Source organism: Tupaia chinensis, unplaced genomic scaffold (assembly GCF_000334495.1).
Source record: "Tupaia chinensis unplaced genomic scaffold, TupChi_1.0 Scaffold000359_1, whole genome shotgun sequence".
NCBI classification, from domain to species: domain Eukaryota; kingdom Metazoa; phylum Chordata; class Mammalia; order Scandentia; family Tupaiidae; genus Tupaia; species Tupaia belangeri.
In genome coordinates, this window is record NW_006159855.1 from 1,680,912 (window position 1) to 1,698,728 (window position 17,817).

A 17,817-nucleotide genomic window follows, 5' to 3' on the forward strand; every position below is an offset into this window, starting at 1 on the left:
CCCCATAGCGATCGGCGGAGACAGCCCGTCCTGTGGAACTAGGAGGCGGTCCCTGACGCCCCGCAGCGCTTGCGGAGAGCAGGAGCCAGGCGGAGGGTGGACATGAGTGACCAGCTGAGTCCGTCCCCAGGCCGCTAGGGGCGGACCCAGCACCCAGCTCTCCTCCCAACTTCGGTGGGCAGTGTCTGCCTTGGACTTACCCCTGCTGTCAAGAGCCTAGGGTCTTAGCCATCTGGTGCCTGGCCCCAGTGTGTACACATGGAGAAACCAAGTCTTGGACTGGGAAAAGGCCAGCTTAGGGGACCTTCAGTCTTCAGCTGTATTTTAAACAATTATTTCATTTCATTTTACTTATAATCATTATTATTTGTTTCTAATTTGACCAGAGAGGGAAGGAGAGGAAGAATGAGAAAGCAAGCTGTCAGGGCCTGGACTTGAACTACCGTCCGCCTTATGGGAGTCCAGCGTCTCTAACCACCACACCATCTGCTGGCCCTTCAGTTGTATTTTAAAGCAGAGATCCCTATAGTCTTTCCAGATGTCACCCTTCCCATTCAGGAGCAAAAAGGCCATGGTTGCAGAAAGCCCTGTCCAACCTCAGCATGCACCCAGTGTGTTGTAGGATCCAGCCTGACCCTGGATGATTGAGGCTTGTCAGGGCATTTATATCTCACACCCTATCCCCCTCATACACACCCCATCACACCTGGAAACATCTTATTCTTCAGTAGGATTGTTCTGTTCTGAAGGGCAGCAGTATTCCCTTATAACACCATGAAGTTCCTTTGGGTGGATGTCTCCAGGCAGCAAGGCAGAGAAAGATCTGATAATGTATTTCATTCCCACTCCCCTCCCCTCAGAATCTAAGAGCATGGAGCCAAGTGCCTCTAAGACCAGTGAGTCGGAGGAAGATTTAGTGGAAGAAGAGGAATCCGAGGAGGAGTGTGATAAAGAGGAAACTACCACCCCTTCTAGCCATACGCAGCAGGCACTTGCAAAGGCTGACTACAAGGCATTTGACAACGGGGTCTCCTTATCAGTTGTAGCCAAAAAAATTCCAAAAAAAATCACAGCCCCCACTGACACAAATGACTTAGAAGTTGGGAGGAGAAGGAGAAAGCGAAAACGCAGGTAACCATTTCCTGGATCCCTGCACCTACCCAGCTTCAGAGAGTTACCTCCTAGCCTCCTTTCGGTCTCCTGGGGTCTTCCCTTTAGCCTGTGAGAGAAGAGAGAAAATGCTGGAGCATCATTAGTCTTTTTGGTGCAACAACAAAATTCAGAGTCATTTGGGCTGACTCAGTTTAGAATCCCAACATGTTTATATCATCCTGGTCTTCAACTAGCACTAGCTTTTAGAGAAGATTGTGTCATGAATTTGTTGGGTAGCTTTTCACCTGGGTGTCTGGCACCCCAGAGTCTCTCTCCTTCCCTCCTTCTCAGCCTGATTTCTGCTCTTCCTCTGTTCCAGACCCCTGGCCATCAACCTGACCAACTGCAAGTATGAGAGTGGTAAGCTTCTTTCTCATCATTCACATCATCATGCACGGGGGACCTATTCTGGAGACAGATCCCTTGTCAGTCTCCTAGATCCTAAATCTTATCAGATTGGCCTCCAAGGAATCTTCAAAAAGGTCATGAAAGGGACCAGTGGTTAGCGTAATGGCTATGTCGCTGAACTCCCATGTAGTCGACCACGGTTCGAGTCCTGGAGCGGGTGGCTTAAAACTCACACTGGGCGTGTGTGCATGCATGCCCAAGATCCCGAGAGGAGAATGGAGGAGAAGGGATTGTGGCATGGCCATCCCCCTGGGGGGTGATTTCTTGCTTTCTGTCTCTCTGTCTCTCTCTGCCTTTCTGGTGAGCGCACACGCCCTATAGCAAAAAACCTCTCAAAAAAGAAAGAAAGAAAGAAAGAAAGAAAGAAAGAAAGAAAGAAAGAAAGAAAGAAAGAAAGAAAGAAAGAGGTCATGAAAAATGCATATTATAGGGGAAAAAATGGGGGTTGGCAGGTGGTGTGGTGGTTAAAAGCACTGGACTCCCACATGGCCAACCGTGGTTCAAGTCTTGGACCCAATGGCTTGCTTTCTTACGTTCCATCTCTTTTGTTCTCTCTTGCTCTGTCTCTCTCTGGTCAAATTAAAATAAATAAATGAAGTTAAATAAAATTATTTTTAAAAACATGAAGGGGCTGGAGGGTGGTGTGGTGGTTAAGGCACTGGACTCCCACATGGCCAACTGTGACTGGAGTCCCAGACTGGGTGGCTTGAAACTCAGGCCAAGTGTGTATGCCCAGGACTTTAAGAGGAGAACGGAGAAGTGATTGTGCTTGGCTTGAATTTCAAGCCGCTGGATCTGGGCTTGAAATTCACATTAGGCATGTGGGAGTCTGGCACCTTAACCAATACGCTACCTGCTGGCATAAATAAATATAATTCTTTAAAAAAAAAAAAGAAGAAGCCTCCATTAATGGAGAATGGCCACTCTATAATCCCATCTCCCACATTCCCATCTCCTCCATTCTTCTCTTGGGATTTTTTTTGGCAGACACATGCGTCTGGCATGGTTTTCAAGGTACAGGGTCTCGAACTCAAACCACACACTTGGCCATGTGGGATCCAACTGCCTTAACCACCATGCCAATAGCTAGCTCAGAATGGCCTCTCTGTTCAGCTTTCCCTCCTTCAGTCAGGTTCTTTCATTACTCAACCCAGGACTTGTTGTCGGTGTCCAGCTGGCACTGCTAACCTCCCTGTCTGTGCAGTGCGCCGGGCAGCCCAGATGTGTGGCCTGAAGGAGGTGGGAGAGGATGAAGAGTGGACAGTGTACTGGACCGACTGCTCTGTCTCCCTGGAACGAGTCATGGACATGAAGAGGTTTCAGGTACTCCCCTCCAGGTCCAAGATCCTAAAGGGCCCAAAATCCCAGGATGACTGCTCCCACCTATCTGCCCAGCCACCCAGAACTTCCACTCTTTATGACTGTAGCCCTGTGCAGATGGGAAAGGCCACCCGAGGTCTTCTGCGCCCATGGAATATCCTCCTCTTGGATCTCTGGAGTTTTGTTATCTGAAGAAAGTGTGTGGTGGACACCTCCTGTCTCATTGTTTGCTCTCTGTCTGGTGGCATCTGTGTCTGGCTGGCCCTTCCAAAGCAGGTGGGCCTTTCATAGGGAGGCAGCAGGGCTACTTGAATGGTTCAGACTTCTTAGCAGCTCAGCCTGGCATCCCAGGCCCACTAAAAGAAGAATAGGGGCCAGCAGGTGTTGTGGGGGTTAAGGTGCTGAATCCCACATGGTGCTGAAAACACGCTGGGCACTTGTGTGTGTGTGTGCCCAAGATCCCAAGTAGAGGATTGAGGAGAAAGGATTGCAGCATGGCCATCCCTCTGGGGAGTGATTTCTCTCTCTCTCTCTCTGGCAAGCATGCACTCCCTATAGAAAAAAACTAACGAGAGAGAGAGAGAGAGAGAAGCATAGGGTGCTGCCTGCAGCAACATCAGGGAAGATGGACCAGCATCTGCAAGACAAGTATGACTGCTTCATAGCATCTTTATTCTCTGCTAGTTGGGTCTTTGGTGATTAGCAGTGAAATAATTTAAAAAGTGTCCACAGGTTTATAAGGAGACTTAAATCACAGAAAAGTGGAATTCAAGTACAGGTAGAGGGCTGGCTTCATGGTGCAGTGATAATGCACTACTCAAGAGAAACCAAATTGGGCTAGCTGGTGGTGTGGTAGTTAAGCAGCTGGAACCCACATGGCCAACTGTGCAGTTCAAATCCGAAACCCAGCGGCGTGAGAAACACTCCAGCATATGTGTGTGTGTGTGTGTGTGTGTATGTGTGTGTGTGCCCAAAATTCTGAAAGGAGGGAGAGGTGGGCCATTTCCCTGGGGGATGCTTCCTCACTGTTGTTCTTTCTCTCTCCAGCAAGCACATGATTTTTCAAGCTGCCAGATCTCGGACTCAAATCAAGGCATTGGTCATGTGGGATCCAGAGCCTTACCCTTCACACCACCTGCTGGCCTCATATGGTTTTTTTAAAAAGTTTTAGGGGTTGGGATGTGGCATGGTGGTTAATGGTGCTGGATCCCCACATGGCTGACCATGGTTTGAGTCCCAGACCTGTCAGCTTGCTTTCTCTCTCCCTGTCTCTCACTCTGTCCCTCTCCAGTGAAATTAAAATAAATAAATAAAGTTAAGTGAAATAATTCTTTTTTTTTTTTAATTGCTATTAAGGCATGTGCACTTACCAGGGGGACAGAGACAGAGACAGACAGAGAGAGAGAGAAAATAGGAAAGCACCAGGTCTGGGACTGAAACCACATTCGGCCATGTGGGAGTTCAGTGCCTTAACCACCACGCCACCTGCAGGCCCCAATAAATTTTTTTAATTACAGGTTTATTTTGTTGCAAAACATTTATGAAATCCATGCATAGGTTTTTTTCTTTTGTTTTAAGAAATAACTTATTTGGACAAGCAGTTAGCATAATGGCTATGTCGCTGGACTCCCACGTGGTCAACCGCGGTTCACATCCCAGACCCGGTGTTTGGAAGGCCCTTCAAGATACATTTAACATAAGTTTAAGAGAGGTCACTCTTCAGAGAGCGATCTCTGAGGGGTATCCGACTCAGGACATGCATGAAAAGGCACCAAGACCTTTGTCTTCTTTTCCCGCACCGCCTTCAACGAGTCAACCCACCCCCATTGAGGCTGGACCCCAGCACCGGTGGCTTAAAACTCACGCCGGGCATGTGTGCGTGCATGCCCAAGATCCTGAGAGGAGAACGGAGGAGAAGGGATTGCGACTTGGCCATCCCCCCTGGGGGGGGTGATTTATCGCTTTCTGTCTCTCTATCTGGCGAGCGCAAGCGCCCTATAGCACAAACCTCTCCCAAAAAAAGAAATAAATTATTTCATCTGGGACCAGCAGCTGGCATAATATCTGTGTTGCTGGACTCTCATATAAGGGACCGCAGTTCAAGTCCTGAACCCAGTGGCTTAAACTCAAACCGGGCACGTGTGCGTGCATGCCCAATTCCCCTGGGGGGTGATTTCTCGCTTTCTGTCTCTCTGTCTCTTTCTGTCTTTCTGGCGAGCATACATGCCCTATAGCAAAAACCTCCCCTCAAAAAAGAAATAATTTATTTCTTCTGTGAGCAAAAAAGAGAGAAATAGCACCCCCAACAGGGTCTCAAGGCCACAGCCCACTCGTAGCTTCAGCTAGATCATGGCCATGTACTCAGAGGTCTGCAGACATGAACCTGAAACCTTTCACAGGAGTCAGCCTCACAGAACATCTTGTTTTATTGCTATGCCAACATCCAGCACAATAGTTGATTCATAATACACATTTTCCATTAACCTTTACAATTATTATTAATTTTTTAATGCCAGAGGGCAAGTATATGCATGGGAGAGAAAAAGGGAGAGGCAGAGAATATGCATGCCTACAATGGTCCCTGGTCACATTGCAGTCCTTTGTTATCCAGTTGTTCGTCCTTCCAGGATCCTTGTCATGCAATATGCATGCATGTGCAGGGTGTGTGCTTCAAGTTACTAGGGCCAGGACACAAATCTTGGTCAGCCACGTGGGATCCAGCTTTCTCTGAGCAGTGCTTTGACTGCTGTGCTAAGGAGACACCCTGTATTTGTATTTTTTTGGGAGAAGCCAACAAGGGAATTGCAGAGACTATAATCTGTCCCACAATTAGTCTTAGGAGAAGTATGCAAGAGAGAAAGTAAATGCTAGATGTATTCAGGAAGCTCCAGAGGAGGGCCTGCAGGGAGCAGTCGCAAGATGAGAATTGTAGGACCAGCAGGTGGTGTAGTGGTTAAGGTGCTGGACTCCCGCATGGTTTACTGTAGTTTAAGTCCCAGACCTGGCAGATTGAAACTCACACGAAGGGTGTGTGCGTGCGTGTGTGTGTGTATGTGTGTGCATGTGCGTGCTTGCCCAAAATCCCAAGAGGAGAATGGAGGAGAAGGGATTAGTGGCCATCTTGCTAAAGGGTGATTTCTTGCTTTTTGTCTCTCTGGTGAATGCACATGCAAAAATCTCTCAAAAAATAAAATAGAATAAAACATAAGGATTGCAATAATTAACAGCATTTATTGAGGGCTTACTACATGTCAGAAACTGCATTAAGTGCTTTTTCATTGCCACTTCATGAAATCCTCAGAAACAGCCCTGAGCAACAGCTCTTCCTGTTAAGAAGAGGACACCAAGGCTCATAAACGCCATGCTTAAGGGACCAGCAGATCGTGTAGTGGTTACGTCGCTGGGCCCCCATGTAGTCAACTGCAGTTCGAGTCCCGGACCCAGGGGGCAAGCAGTTGGTGTGGTGGTTCAGGGCACTGGACTCCCACATATCCGACTGCAGTTCAAATTGCGGACCTGGTGGCTTGCTTTCTTACTTTCCCTCTCTCTCTCTCTCACTATGTCCCTTTCTGGTCAAATTAAATAAATAAATACAGTTAAATAAAATAATTTTTTTGGAGAGGTTTTTGCTATAGGGCGCGTGCGCTCACCAGACAGACAGAGACAAACAGAGAGACAGAACGTGAGAATTCACCCCCCAGGGGGGATGGCCACGCCGCAATCCCTTCTCCTCCATTCTCCTCTCGGGATCTTGGGCACGCACGCACATACCCCCGGTGTGAGTTTTAAGCCACCGTGTCCGGGACTCAAACCGCCATCGACTACATAGGAGTCTAGCGACATAGCCGTTACGCTAACTGCTGGTCCCTAAAATAATTCTTAAAAAAATAAATGGCGCTGGCAGGTGGGATGGTGGTTAAAGGTCCTGGATTCCCACATGACTGACCACAGTTTGAGTCCCAGCCCTTGCAGCTTGCTTTCTCTCTTTCCTTTCTCTCTCTCTCTCGGTCTCTCTCTGGTCAAATTAAAATAACAATAACAAATGGAATTAAATAATTATAATTATTTAAAAATAAATAAATTGGGAACCAGCAGGTGGCATGGTGGTTAAGGCTCTGGACGGCCAACCACGGTTTGAGTCTTGTACCTGGTGGCTTGCTTTCTCACTTTCCCTCTTTCTCTCTGTGTCTCTCTCAAGTCAAATTAAAATAAATTAATGAATGAATAAATGAATAAATAACATTAAAATAAAAATAAAAATAATAAAATAAATAAATAAATGAAAAGTAAGACCAACTGACTTTATTTCAGAAAATCAACCACTTCCCTGGCATGACGGAAATCTGCCGCAAAGACCTGCTGGCTCGGAACCTCAACCGCATGCAGAGACTCTACCCCGCCGAGTACAGCATCTTCCCTCGCACCTGGTGCCTCCCTGCAGAGTGAGTGAGCCCAACTCCCCAGGCGAGATCCCAGGGGAGAGCAGAGATCACCCTCCAAGGTCTCTCTGGACTCAGGTCTTGTGACCTGGCCATGTCTCAGAGGGATGAAGTAAAACGAGAAAGTTGCAGCAGGTCCAAGACAAGTAGGTCTGAGACTGAGAACTCCTGGAGGAGCATGGATAATAAGCTAGCATGGAGAGCTCCCCTGGGCCATGGGACAGCCACCAGGCAGAAAAACCTTTTTTTTTAAAAAAAAATTATTTAACTTTATTTATTTTCATTTGACCAGAAAGGGCCAGAGGAAGAGAGAGAAAGAAAAAGAAAATGAGACAGCAAGCCACCAGGTCCAGGACTCGAACCACAGTGGGCCATGTGGAAGTCCAGTGCCCTTAACCACCACGCCACCTGCAGGCCCCTCACAGAAACCTTTTGACCAACTCCTCTCTGCACATAGCTACGGGGACTTTCAGTCCTATGGCCGTCAGCGAAAAACCCGCACTTATATCTGCAAGCCAGACAGTGGCTGTCAGGGACGGGGCATCTTCATCACCCGAAATCCCCGGGAGATCAAGCCAGGAGAGCACATGATCTGCCAGCAATACATCTCCAAGGTGAAGGATGCCTCAGGACCACCAGTTCCCTCCCCCTGTACTGGGCACCCTGTTCCTCCACAGCCACGGGGGAAACTGGTTGTAGGCTCCTACTTCTTCTGCTATACCCTGTTATGTGGGAGGCAGGATAGGGCCACAGCTCAGAGCCAGCCTGCCTGGATTTGGACCTCAGCTCTTCCACTTCCTAGGCAGACAAAGTTTGTTGCGCAGGTTTCTCATCCTTTCTGTGTTCCACTCCTGCACTTGTTAAATGGGGATAATAAGATGGCGTAGTTACTGTGGGACATAAATCAGTGGTGACATAACGCAGAGCACTTACAGCAGTGTGAGTGAGGCCTATAGTAAGTAATTCCAGTGTCATTATGATCTGCCTGGGTTTGTGTGCTCCCAGCCCTTCCTCATCGATGGCTTCAAGTTTGACATGCGAATCTATGTCCTGATAACATCCTGTGACCCTCTTCGGATCTTCATGTACGAGGAGGGCCTGGCCCGCTTTGCAACCATGCCCTACATGGAGCCCAGCCTTAACAACTTGGTAAGGGGTGGGACACTACCCTCTTCTCTCTCGTTTAAGTTTTGCCTGAAGGTACATGCACTTTCTAGACAGAGACAGAGTGGGAAAGCACCCTTGATGGGGAATGGTCACGCTGCAATCCATTCTCCATTTCTCTCTTCTTTTGGGATTTTGGGCATGCACACATGTGCCTGGCATGTTTTTCAAGCCACCAGGTATGGTCCTTCAACCGTGGTCAGCCATGTGAGATCCAGTGCTTTTAACCACCCAGCCACCCACTAGCTTGAACCCTCTTCTCTTGCACTGCCATGAGTGCTGAGGTTCTACCTGAGAAACCAGGTAGAGAAGTTTGTCACTGTCACCAAGACAAGCAGTGAAGTCAGTGAGCCCTGCAGCACTTGGTGGGCCGTGATGGAGAAAAGGTCCTCATCCAGAGGAGCCTGGCACACCCCTTTCCTCAGGATGTCACAGGACAGGAGACACACAGTCCTGGGGAGGGCTGGGTAATAAAGAAGCAACACAGGGCTGGCCAGGAGGGCTTCATGGAAGCGGTCTGAGAGCACAGGGTCACTCTTCTCCCAGGATGATGTCTGTATGCACTTGACCAACTATGCTATCAACAAACACAACGAGAACTTTGTCCGGGACGATGCCGTGGGCAGTAAGAGGTACTCCCTACTCTGTTTTCTCCTGCTTCCTCGGCCCCGTAGCACCACGTCTCGGTATCTCCGTAGTCCATGAAGGCAAACTGGCTCTTGGGAGGCCGACTGGCTGACAGCCCAGACCCTTGCCCTGTGCCTCAGGCCTAAGTGGTAGTGCCGAGTCCTACAGGGATGACAAATCCCAGCTTGAAGCTGCTAGCAGCCCCTTATATAACGGGAGCCCAGGCATGGCATTAGTGTTAGCATGAGGGAATCTCCTGCCTGCGGCCAGGCCCCACTGGCAGAGAAATCGGTCTTCCTCTGAGCACTGGGCCTCACAGGAAGCTGTCGACACTCAACGCCTGGCTGCGGGAGCACAGCTATGACCCCCGAGAGCTGTGGGGGGACATCGAGGACATCATCATCAAAACCATCATCTCGGCCCATTCTGTTCTTCGCCACAACTACCGAACCTGTTTCCCCCAGTACCTGAGTGGAGGTACATGTGCCTGTTTTGAGATCCTTGGTTTTGACATCTTGCTGGACCACAAGCTGAAGCCCTGGCTGCTGGAGGTGAGGATTCTCTCCTGGACTATGCAAAACGAGGTCCAGAGACCTCCTTCAACAGGATACCTGGGATGGGATACACTCAGTGAAAACAGAATGGGGAGAGGGGGCTGTGGAAGCCCCAGAATGGGTGGGAGCCAGCAGAAGGCCTACATTCTCTACCCTTTTGATCTGCTGAGTCAGATCCCAGTGGTCTTTGGCCTTGATCGTAGGAAGCAAGGTTATGGATGCCCAGTGCTCCTGAGGTAAGCCTTGCCTTTAAGGACATTGTACCTGTAGAATCAGGCCTTCTGTTTTGCTCTGGCCAGCCTAGGGATGGGAGGGTTCTCTATGGTAGGATCTTGTAGCCTCAGAAGCCAGAGCTTCCAGCTTGGCTGAAGTCAGGGGAGGAGGATGTCTCTGTAGACCTTCTAGTTAGGCCTGTAGGAGACTACTACTTATTCATGGTCTAGGAAGAGGGTGGATAATGCTTCCTCCTGCCAGGTAAATCACTCTCCAAGCTTCACCACGGACTCACGCCTTGATCGAGAGGTGAAGGATGCACTTCTCTGTGATGCCATGACCCTTATCAACCTCCGGGGCTGTGACAAAAGGAAGGTGATGGAGGAGGACAAGCGGCGAGTCAAAGAGCGGCTTTTCCAATTTCACCAAACACCACGAGAATCCAGATGCACCAGGAGCCTGACGTATGTTTAGCTGTGCAACTTTTCTTATTTTCCTAAAAGTAAAAAATCCTTCTCAAAAATGAGAAGGTGGGCCAGCCCTGTAGCCTTGTGGTTAAATGTCTCACATGGCTGATAATTTGAATCTCAGTCCCAGGGGCTTGAAAAACATCCTAGGAGCATATGCATGATCCAAATCCCAACAGGATGGAGAAATGGAGAAGGAATTGTGACATAAGTTCATGTCCTACTGGGGAGTGCTTTCTCCCTCTCTCCTCTGTCTCTCTGTCTCTTTCTGGTAAGCTTAGAATCTCTCTGGCAATTAAAAAAAAATAAATACAAATAAAAGGAGAAGCATGGGGATGATTAGCTATTAAAATTAATACTTGAGGGGCCAGTAGATGGTAAAATGGTTACATCTCTGAACTCTCATGTGGCCAACCACAGTTCAAGTCTCAGACCTGGAGTTTTGAAACTCACGCCAGGTGTCTGTGTGTGCGAATGCCCAAAGTCCTGAGAAGACATTGGAAAAGAAGAGATTGCAGTGTGGCCATCCCCCTTAGGGAGTGATTTCTCACTTCCTGTAGGTCTCTCCAGCAAGTGCATGTGCCCTAAAGCAAAAATCTCTCTCTCAAAAAAAAAAAAAAATATATATATATATAAAAAATTTGGTCTGGGCCAGAAGGTAGCATAGTGGTTAAGGTCCTGGTTCCCATATCTCTGACTCTGCTGTTCTAATCCTGGCTGGATAGCTTGACAAATATGCTGGCCACAGGACCAGCAGATGGTATAATGGTTACATTGCTAGACTCCCATGTAGTCAAACCACGGATCAAGTCCCAGACCTGGTGGCTTCAAACTCAACGCTGGGCACGTGTGCACCCAAAATTCCAGGAGGAGAATGGAGAAGGGATTGTGGCGTGGCCATCCCCCCTGGTAGGTGATTTATTTCTTTCTGTCTCTGTTGAGTGCACGCACCCTATAGCAAAAATCTTTCTTAAAAAAAAAACAGAAACAAAAAAACACCAGGCACGTGTGGTTGTGTTTGTACCCAAAATCTCAAGAAGAGAATGGAGGAGAAGGGACTGCAGCCTGATCATCCCCCATAGGGTGTACTTTCTCACTTTTCCTCTTTCTCTGTCTCTCTCCATGAGCACATGTGCCCTATGGTAAAAATCTGAAAAAATTTAAATAATTTTTGGTCATTAAAAAAAAAAAACACAAACGATGGGGCCGGCAGGTGGCGTGGTAGTTGAGAGCACTGGACTCCCACGTGGCCAATCATGGTTTGAATCACAGAACTGGTGGCTTGCTTTCTCATTTTCCCTATCTCTGTCTGTCAAGTTAAAAAAATAATGATAGGACTGGCAGGTGGCGCGGTGGTTAAGGACACTGGACTCCCAAATGGCTGACCACGGTTCAAGTCCTGGACCTAGTGGCTTGCTCTCTCTTTAACTCTCTTTCTCTCTTGCTCCATCCCTCTCTGGTCAAATTAAGATGAAATAAATGAATGAATAAATAAAGTTAAATAAAATAATTCTTTAAAAAGTGATAGTAATAAAGTTAAATAGAAATAATTCTTTTAAAAAAGAATAATATATTTACATTTGCATAGATATAATGTGTTCACAATTCAAAAGCTATACAGTGAACGGTCTGTCTCCTATCATTTTCCTACCACTGTTCAGTTTTCCTCTCTGGTGCCAATCAATGTTCCTAGTGTTTTCATGTGTTTATGAGGCTGTCTTCAAAAAATTAGTGGAAAAGGTATATTATTGAAACAACTGTGTGGGTTTCAATTTTTTTTGATGGGGGAGGTGCCAAAATAAACTCATGCTAAATTCCATTTTTTATGAACTCTCTGAAGTTCCTTCATATTTTTACAGGCTCTTAATGTACATATATATGTACTTAGGTGAAATGTTTGTCTCCCTTGTCCAACCAGATAGTAGCATAATTTTCACACACTCTGCCCTCTGCTTAGCAATATATTTTAGAGCCATTTTCATGTTAAAGCATAGGAATTTCATGTGTTTGATTAGCTGGTTTACTTTTATTAAAATTTTTTTAAAAATTTATTCTTTTTTTTTTTTTTTTTGGAGAGGTTTTTGCTATTGGGCACGTGCACTCGCCAGACAGAGAGAAACAGAGAGACAGAAAGCGAGAAATCACCCCCCAGGGGTGATGGCCACGCCGCAATCCCTTCTCCTCCTTTCTCCTCTCGGGATCCTGGGCACGCACGCACACGCACCCGGTGTGAGTTTTAAGCCACCAGGTCCGGGACGCGAACCGCGGTCGACTACATGGGAGTCCAACGACATAGCCATTACGCTAACTGCTGGTCCCAAATTTTTATTCTTTATTCATAATAGAATTTTTAATTTTGCTATAGGTTACATGCACTCACCAGAGACAGAAAAAGATAGAGAGGGAAAGTGAGAAAACTCCCAGCAGGGATGGCCAAGCTGAAATCCCTTCTCCATTCTCCCCCAGGGATTCTGGGCATGCAGGCACATGTGGCCCGCTTATTGTTCAAGCTGCTGGATCTGGGATTTGAACGACCCAGTCAGTCATGTGGGATCCAGACACTTAACCACTATGCCACTGCCTGGCTTGAATCATGTCTTTTAATCCAAATTATGTCTTTTTTAAAAAGAATTATTTATTTACTTTTATTTATTCACTCATTTATTTCAATTTGATCAGAGGGAACACACAGAGAGAGAAGGAAAGTGAGAGAGCAAGCCACCAGGTCCAGGACTTGAACCGTGGTTGGCCATGTGGGAGTTTTCCAGCGCTTTAACCACCACACCACCTTCTGGCCCTCCCAAATCATGTCTTTCAGTGGGGACAAATGACTGAAAACTACTGGTCATAGATGGGCTTTCCTCTCACAGACAGGGACCCAGAAGGCTAAGAAGCCAGTAGGAGAGGTTCTCTTTATTTTATTTTTTAATTGCCAGAGGAAATGTGTCCTTGCCGGAGATAGATGGGGTTGGGGAGGGGGAGAAAGTTCCCCCAGTGGGTCATGGTCACAACACAATCCCTTCTCCTCCATCTTTCTATCCTGTCGGAACTTGGAGCAAACACAGGCACATGTGCCAGGTGTGCGTTTCAAGCCATAGGTGCTGGGACTTGAACCACATTGGGCCATGTGGGATCCAGCTCCCTTAACCACTAGGCTACAGGGCTGACGCAGCAGGAGGTTCTCAAAACCTTAGGCAGCCTTTCTTTACTACTGAATGTTCTCACAACTTTCCTTGAACTCACCCTGAACTTGCTTTCCACAGGCGAGAACAAATCGAGTCATCCCAAGCAGCAATGCTAGACCAGGAGCGATATGAGGATTCCCACCTGGGGGGATACCGGAGGATCTACCCTGGGCCTGACACCGAGAAGTATGCACCCTTCTTCAAGCACAATGGCTCCCTCTTCCAGGAGACGGCTGCTTCCAAGGCCAGAGAGGAGTGTGCCAGGTACTTTGCCCTGCACTGTCTTGTGTGGGCCAGTCTTGAAGCTGCATTGCTTCCCGAAGGGGGAGAGGAGCCACTTACAGAACAAGGAATAGAGCTATACATTTTCTAAGACATTTTTAAAAAGTTTATTTCTGGGCCCAGTAGGTGGCATTGTGGTTAAGGTGCTAGACTTTCATATAGCCGACTGCAGTTCAAGTACCAGAACTGGTGGCTTGCTTTCTCACTTACCCTTTCCCCCCTCTATCTCTGTCTCTCTCTGGTGAGTGCCTGTGCCCAATGGCAAATTAAAAATAATCAATAATTCCTGGTTTCTTTTTTTTTTAGATTTTACTTAACTTTATTTTATTTTAATTTGACCAGAGAGGAATGGAGTGAGAGAGGGTGGGAGGAAGTGAGAAAGCAAGCCACCAGGTCCAGGACTGGAACCGCAGTCAGCCATGTAGGAGTCCAGCATCCTTAACCTCAATGCCGCCTGCTGGCCCCTATAAATAAATAATTCTAAAAACAAAACAAAACAAAAACAAAAGTTTATTTCTTCTGTGGAAGTGAGACAGAAAGAGGGACCCCCAGCAGGGTTTTCACAATGTGAACCACCCCGATCACGGCGCACACGTATGCACTCACCATGCTCAAGGAGGCCTCAGGACCTGAATGAGGACCTTTCTCATGTTGTTCAGTTGTGTTACAGCTACATCACTTCTTGTCCCTGATTTTTATCAGTCTCTTAATGACTCTTTCCATTTAGTAGGTTTCTCATCTTGTCCCTCATTCCTGTCCCATTAGACCACAGAGCAGGTCCTGATTCCTTCTCTTTCCCCATTCCTATTTTTCCTCACCCTCCTTTTCCTGTACACAATTTCTAGTGTCTGAAGCTACTGTGTCTTGTCAGGCAGCAACTGGAAGAGATCCGCCTTAAGCAGGAACAACAGGAGACTGCAGGCATTAGAAGGCGAAAGGAAAACAAGGACCAGAACCAGGGTGAATCAGCTGGGGAAAAGAGCCGATGCAGGGCAGGGCCCCGGGGCCTTTCCACTCACTTGGCATACAGGAACCGGAACCGGAACCAAGAGGTGAAGGGGTTTGGTGGCTCTTATCTTTCTATAGGAAATTGGAATGGGACTGTTAGCAAAGGGACTCTCTGCTGTCCTCTCCTACCCTTGCCTAAGAACTGAGCTCCTAATTAGGAAGTTGAATTTGACCTTTTGGAACAGCAAGTGAGAGAATGGCTAGCAAAGGGAACCTTATGCTAGAGTTAAGGGAGAAGTGGAGATGGAGTGGGCAGAGTCCCACAGCCATCCTTTCACTGGTTGGGGACTCATCCCTGAGATCTTGCATTTCTCTCTCATATACCTTGTAGCTGCTACCAGTACACCTGGACACCATGCAGCCTCAAGAAATTGTGGAAGAGGAGGAGCTAGAGCGGATGAAGGGCCTGCTACAAAGGGAGAATCTCATTCGAAGTCTGGGTATTGTAGAGCAGCTCAACCGAATGCTATACCCCAGCCACCGGGGCCAGAAAAAACTTCATGAGTATCGGGTGAGGGTCCCTACGAAGCCTCCCACAGAACAAGGGAACAAGGGCTCTGGTACCAGAACATGGTGGTGGTCACGCCAAAGGAGGCTTATGTGATGGTATCTGTCAGTGGATCCTGGGAGAGCAGAGTATACTGGGCCTTGGGAGAGGGTCTATTGGTTCCTTTTCAATCTGTTCCCAAGCTCCCTTGTCTTAGCTAAGGACAACAAGCAAAGTGCAGCTCCCAACCTTCTCACTTACAAGAGACTCGCTCTCTATCATCCTGTCTCAGGACCGACAGATAACAAGGCCACCACCTTCCGTGGCTTCTGTGTGATTTTCTCCCAGGCATTGCCAGTGCCCTGGCTCTAATGGGAGATAAGTAAACAGTCTTGGGCCAACAAAACAGCTGCTGCATTCACTATTCCCTGGGCTAGTAGCGAACCTGTGGGTCTTCTGGGATTTTTCTTTTCTTTTCTTTCTTTTTTTTTTTTTTTGCTGAACCCCTAAGGAGTGATTTTTTTTTTTTTTTGCTGAACCCCTAAGGAAAAACTGGTTAAATAGTGGCTACAGCCTAGAAGAAATTTTTCAGTTACCGATTTCTTCGAACACTCCATTCAGTCTTACAAGAACTGTGGTAAGGGGCTGCTCTTCTCCTCTAGCCTAGATTTCACGACGGGCTGGGCAGTCAAGAACTGCAATCTGTGAGTCTGGTCCCATTGGTGCTCTTGAAAGGAGCTGCCACAGAACAGGGCCCTCCTCATTTCCTGCATCCAGTTCGGACCCATGAATTGATCCCCAGGATCTTAGGGCCACTGCCAAGCATGAATATTGGAATTCCACATCCTACCCGGTGCCATCTGCAGCCCAAGAGCTTCAAGTGGATAGATTCAGCAGCTATCGGGCCTTGTTCATTGTCACTGAAGAAATCTGGGAGGCGCTATTTTTCCAGTGCCAGAATCAGACTCACCAGGCGTAAGTATACAAAATTAGCTTTGGTCACTTTGACCTGTGTAAATTCCCACTAGCAAGTATCATAGCTGGGATACTCCCAAAATGTAATATGGCACTTCCAGCAGTGTGGGAATGGGGGAGGTCGTGGACCCACTTATTCACCTGTCTATGCACTAGACCCTGGTTATAGAAGTAGCAGAAATACAGTCCCAGCATTCAACAATGATCACAGGGAAACAGCTGAGTAAACACACAAGTTACAATACAAGATGGTAAAGACGCTGGAGGGGAAGCACAGGATGCCATTCCTGTGTTGGTAACTGGACCACAGTTGAGGAGGTGAGGAAATCTCTTCTGTGAGTACCAACTCAGGGGGATCCATGTTTCCACTGCAGAAGGCCAAGCCAGCAGAAGGCTAGAAGCCATAAACCGAGCCCTGGCGGGATCAGTGCCACCCACTTTAACCCCAAAGCAGGGCTATGTTCTACAACGGGCAAGAGTGACACGTGACTGAAAGAGTGACACGTGACTCATGGACTGAATGCACCTTGCCCTCTGTGGTAAACTCTGAACGCAGAGCAGCCAAAGCGCAGAACCTCACCCTCTGCCCTGCCTCTGCACCCGCGCTGCAGCGTTCCAGCGCGCTCCTCAACGTCAGTCAGCATAGATAAAAAGGCAGGAGCACAGCCCAGCACTCGACCTCTCCTGGAGCACCCCCTGAGATTTCTAAGGGGGCAAAGGGCCTCCAATCTTTGCTAAATGAAAAGACTTGCCACCAAGTTCCAGTTTCAAAAACCCTGGCCAGGAATCCTGTTTGTACAAGGCAACACACAAAGACACCAAGAATTCTTCACACCAAGGCTGGTTTGGGGATCGGTACTGACTAAACGATAAAGAAGAGCCCAGGCTGGCCATGTACTCATCTCCGTCGAGCCTCGGCCTGGGTCTATTGCTAGGTGACGGGCCTAAATCCTGGGTGCGGACTGGGGCTGGAGGCCATCCCGGAGGCCAGAAGCCCCTTTCCGAGTAGCCGAATGCCCAAGGCAGTTCGCTGTCACCGTAGGAGAGGCGCCCCTCTCGCCGCAGAGGCGGAAACCGGCAGGCCCCTGGCCAGCCGCTGGGGCACAGGGGCGGCCCTTAGCAATTTAATTCGTCTTTTTATTAAAGTTTATTTCGTTTTCCAGGCGCGTCCTGTACCTCATTTCGGCCCTCGTGTTTCAGGAAAGCCCACTCCACAGTTAAAACCAAACCACAGACCAGTTTAAGCCTAGAATACACCTGCGATTAGTTTCCAGTCGGCTACCCCCGCCTCCGGCCCCGCCCTCTCGCTTCCGGGTCCGCCTTCCCACTTCCGGCCCCGCCCTCAAGCTTCCGGTTGTTTCGTCGCGGCCTGCTCAAGGCTTGTTTGCGTCGACATGGCGGTTACCCTGAGGCTGTTGCTGGGCGTGCGTGTCCGCCCTGCTGTCGCTCGCTGTGGGTTCGCGACCCGGGGGGTGGCGGGGCCAGGCCCAATCGGCCGCGAGGCGGACCCCCATTCCGACTGGGAACCGGAAGAGA

General features: G+C 48.3%; 2 protein-coding genes across 2 annotated transcripts in view; both read left to right on the forward strand.

Annotated features, from left to right (window-relative positions):
• The first annotated feature begins 6 nt into the window (after window positions 1-6).
• Window positions 7-17,532, forward strand: TTLL13 (tubulin tyrosine ligase like 13). The gene is given in 18 exon segments (XM_006152821.3): window positions 7-174; window positions 861-1,131; window positions 1,472-1,512; window positions 2,765-2,883; window positions 7,192-7,322; window positions 7,777-7,933; window positions 8,325-8,468; window positions 9,030-9,115; window positions 9,430-9,661; window positions 10,139-10,341; window positions 13,608-13,793; window positions 14,683-14,863; window positions 15,151-15,330; window positions 15,969-16,294; window positions 16,946-17,027; window positions 17,030-17,085; window positions 17,087-17,120; window positions 17,122-17,532. Coding segments are annotated over 17 exon segments (2,451 nt in total). The 5' UTR covers window positions 7-174; window positions 861-871; the 3' UTR covers window positions 17,155-17,532.
• Window positions 17,533-17,636: 104 nt separating this feature from the next.
• NGRN (neugrin, neurite outgrowth associated) overlaps window positions 17,637-17,817 on the forward strand; it is a gene marked incomplete in the record, with an annotated part of 3,085 nt that continues 2,904 nt past the window's right edge. The window contains 1 exon segment of the mRNA XM_014589469.2: window positions 17,637-17,816. Coding sequence (XP_014444955.1) covers window positions 17,676-17,816 — 141 coding nt within the window.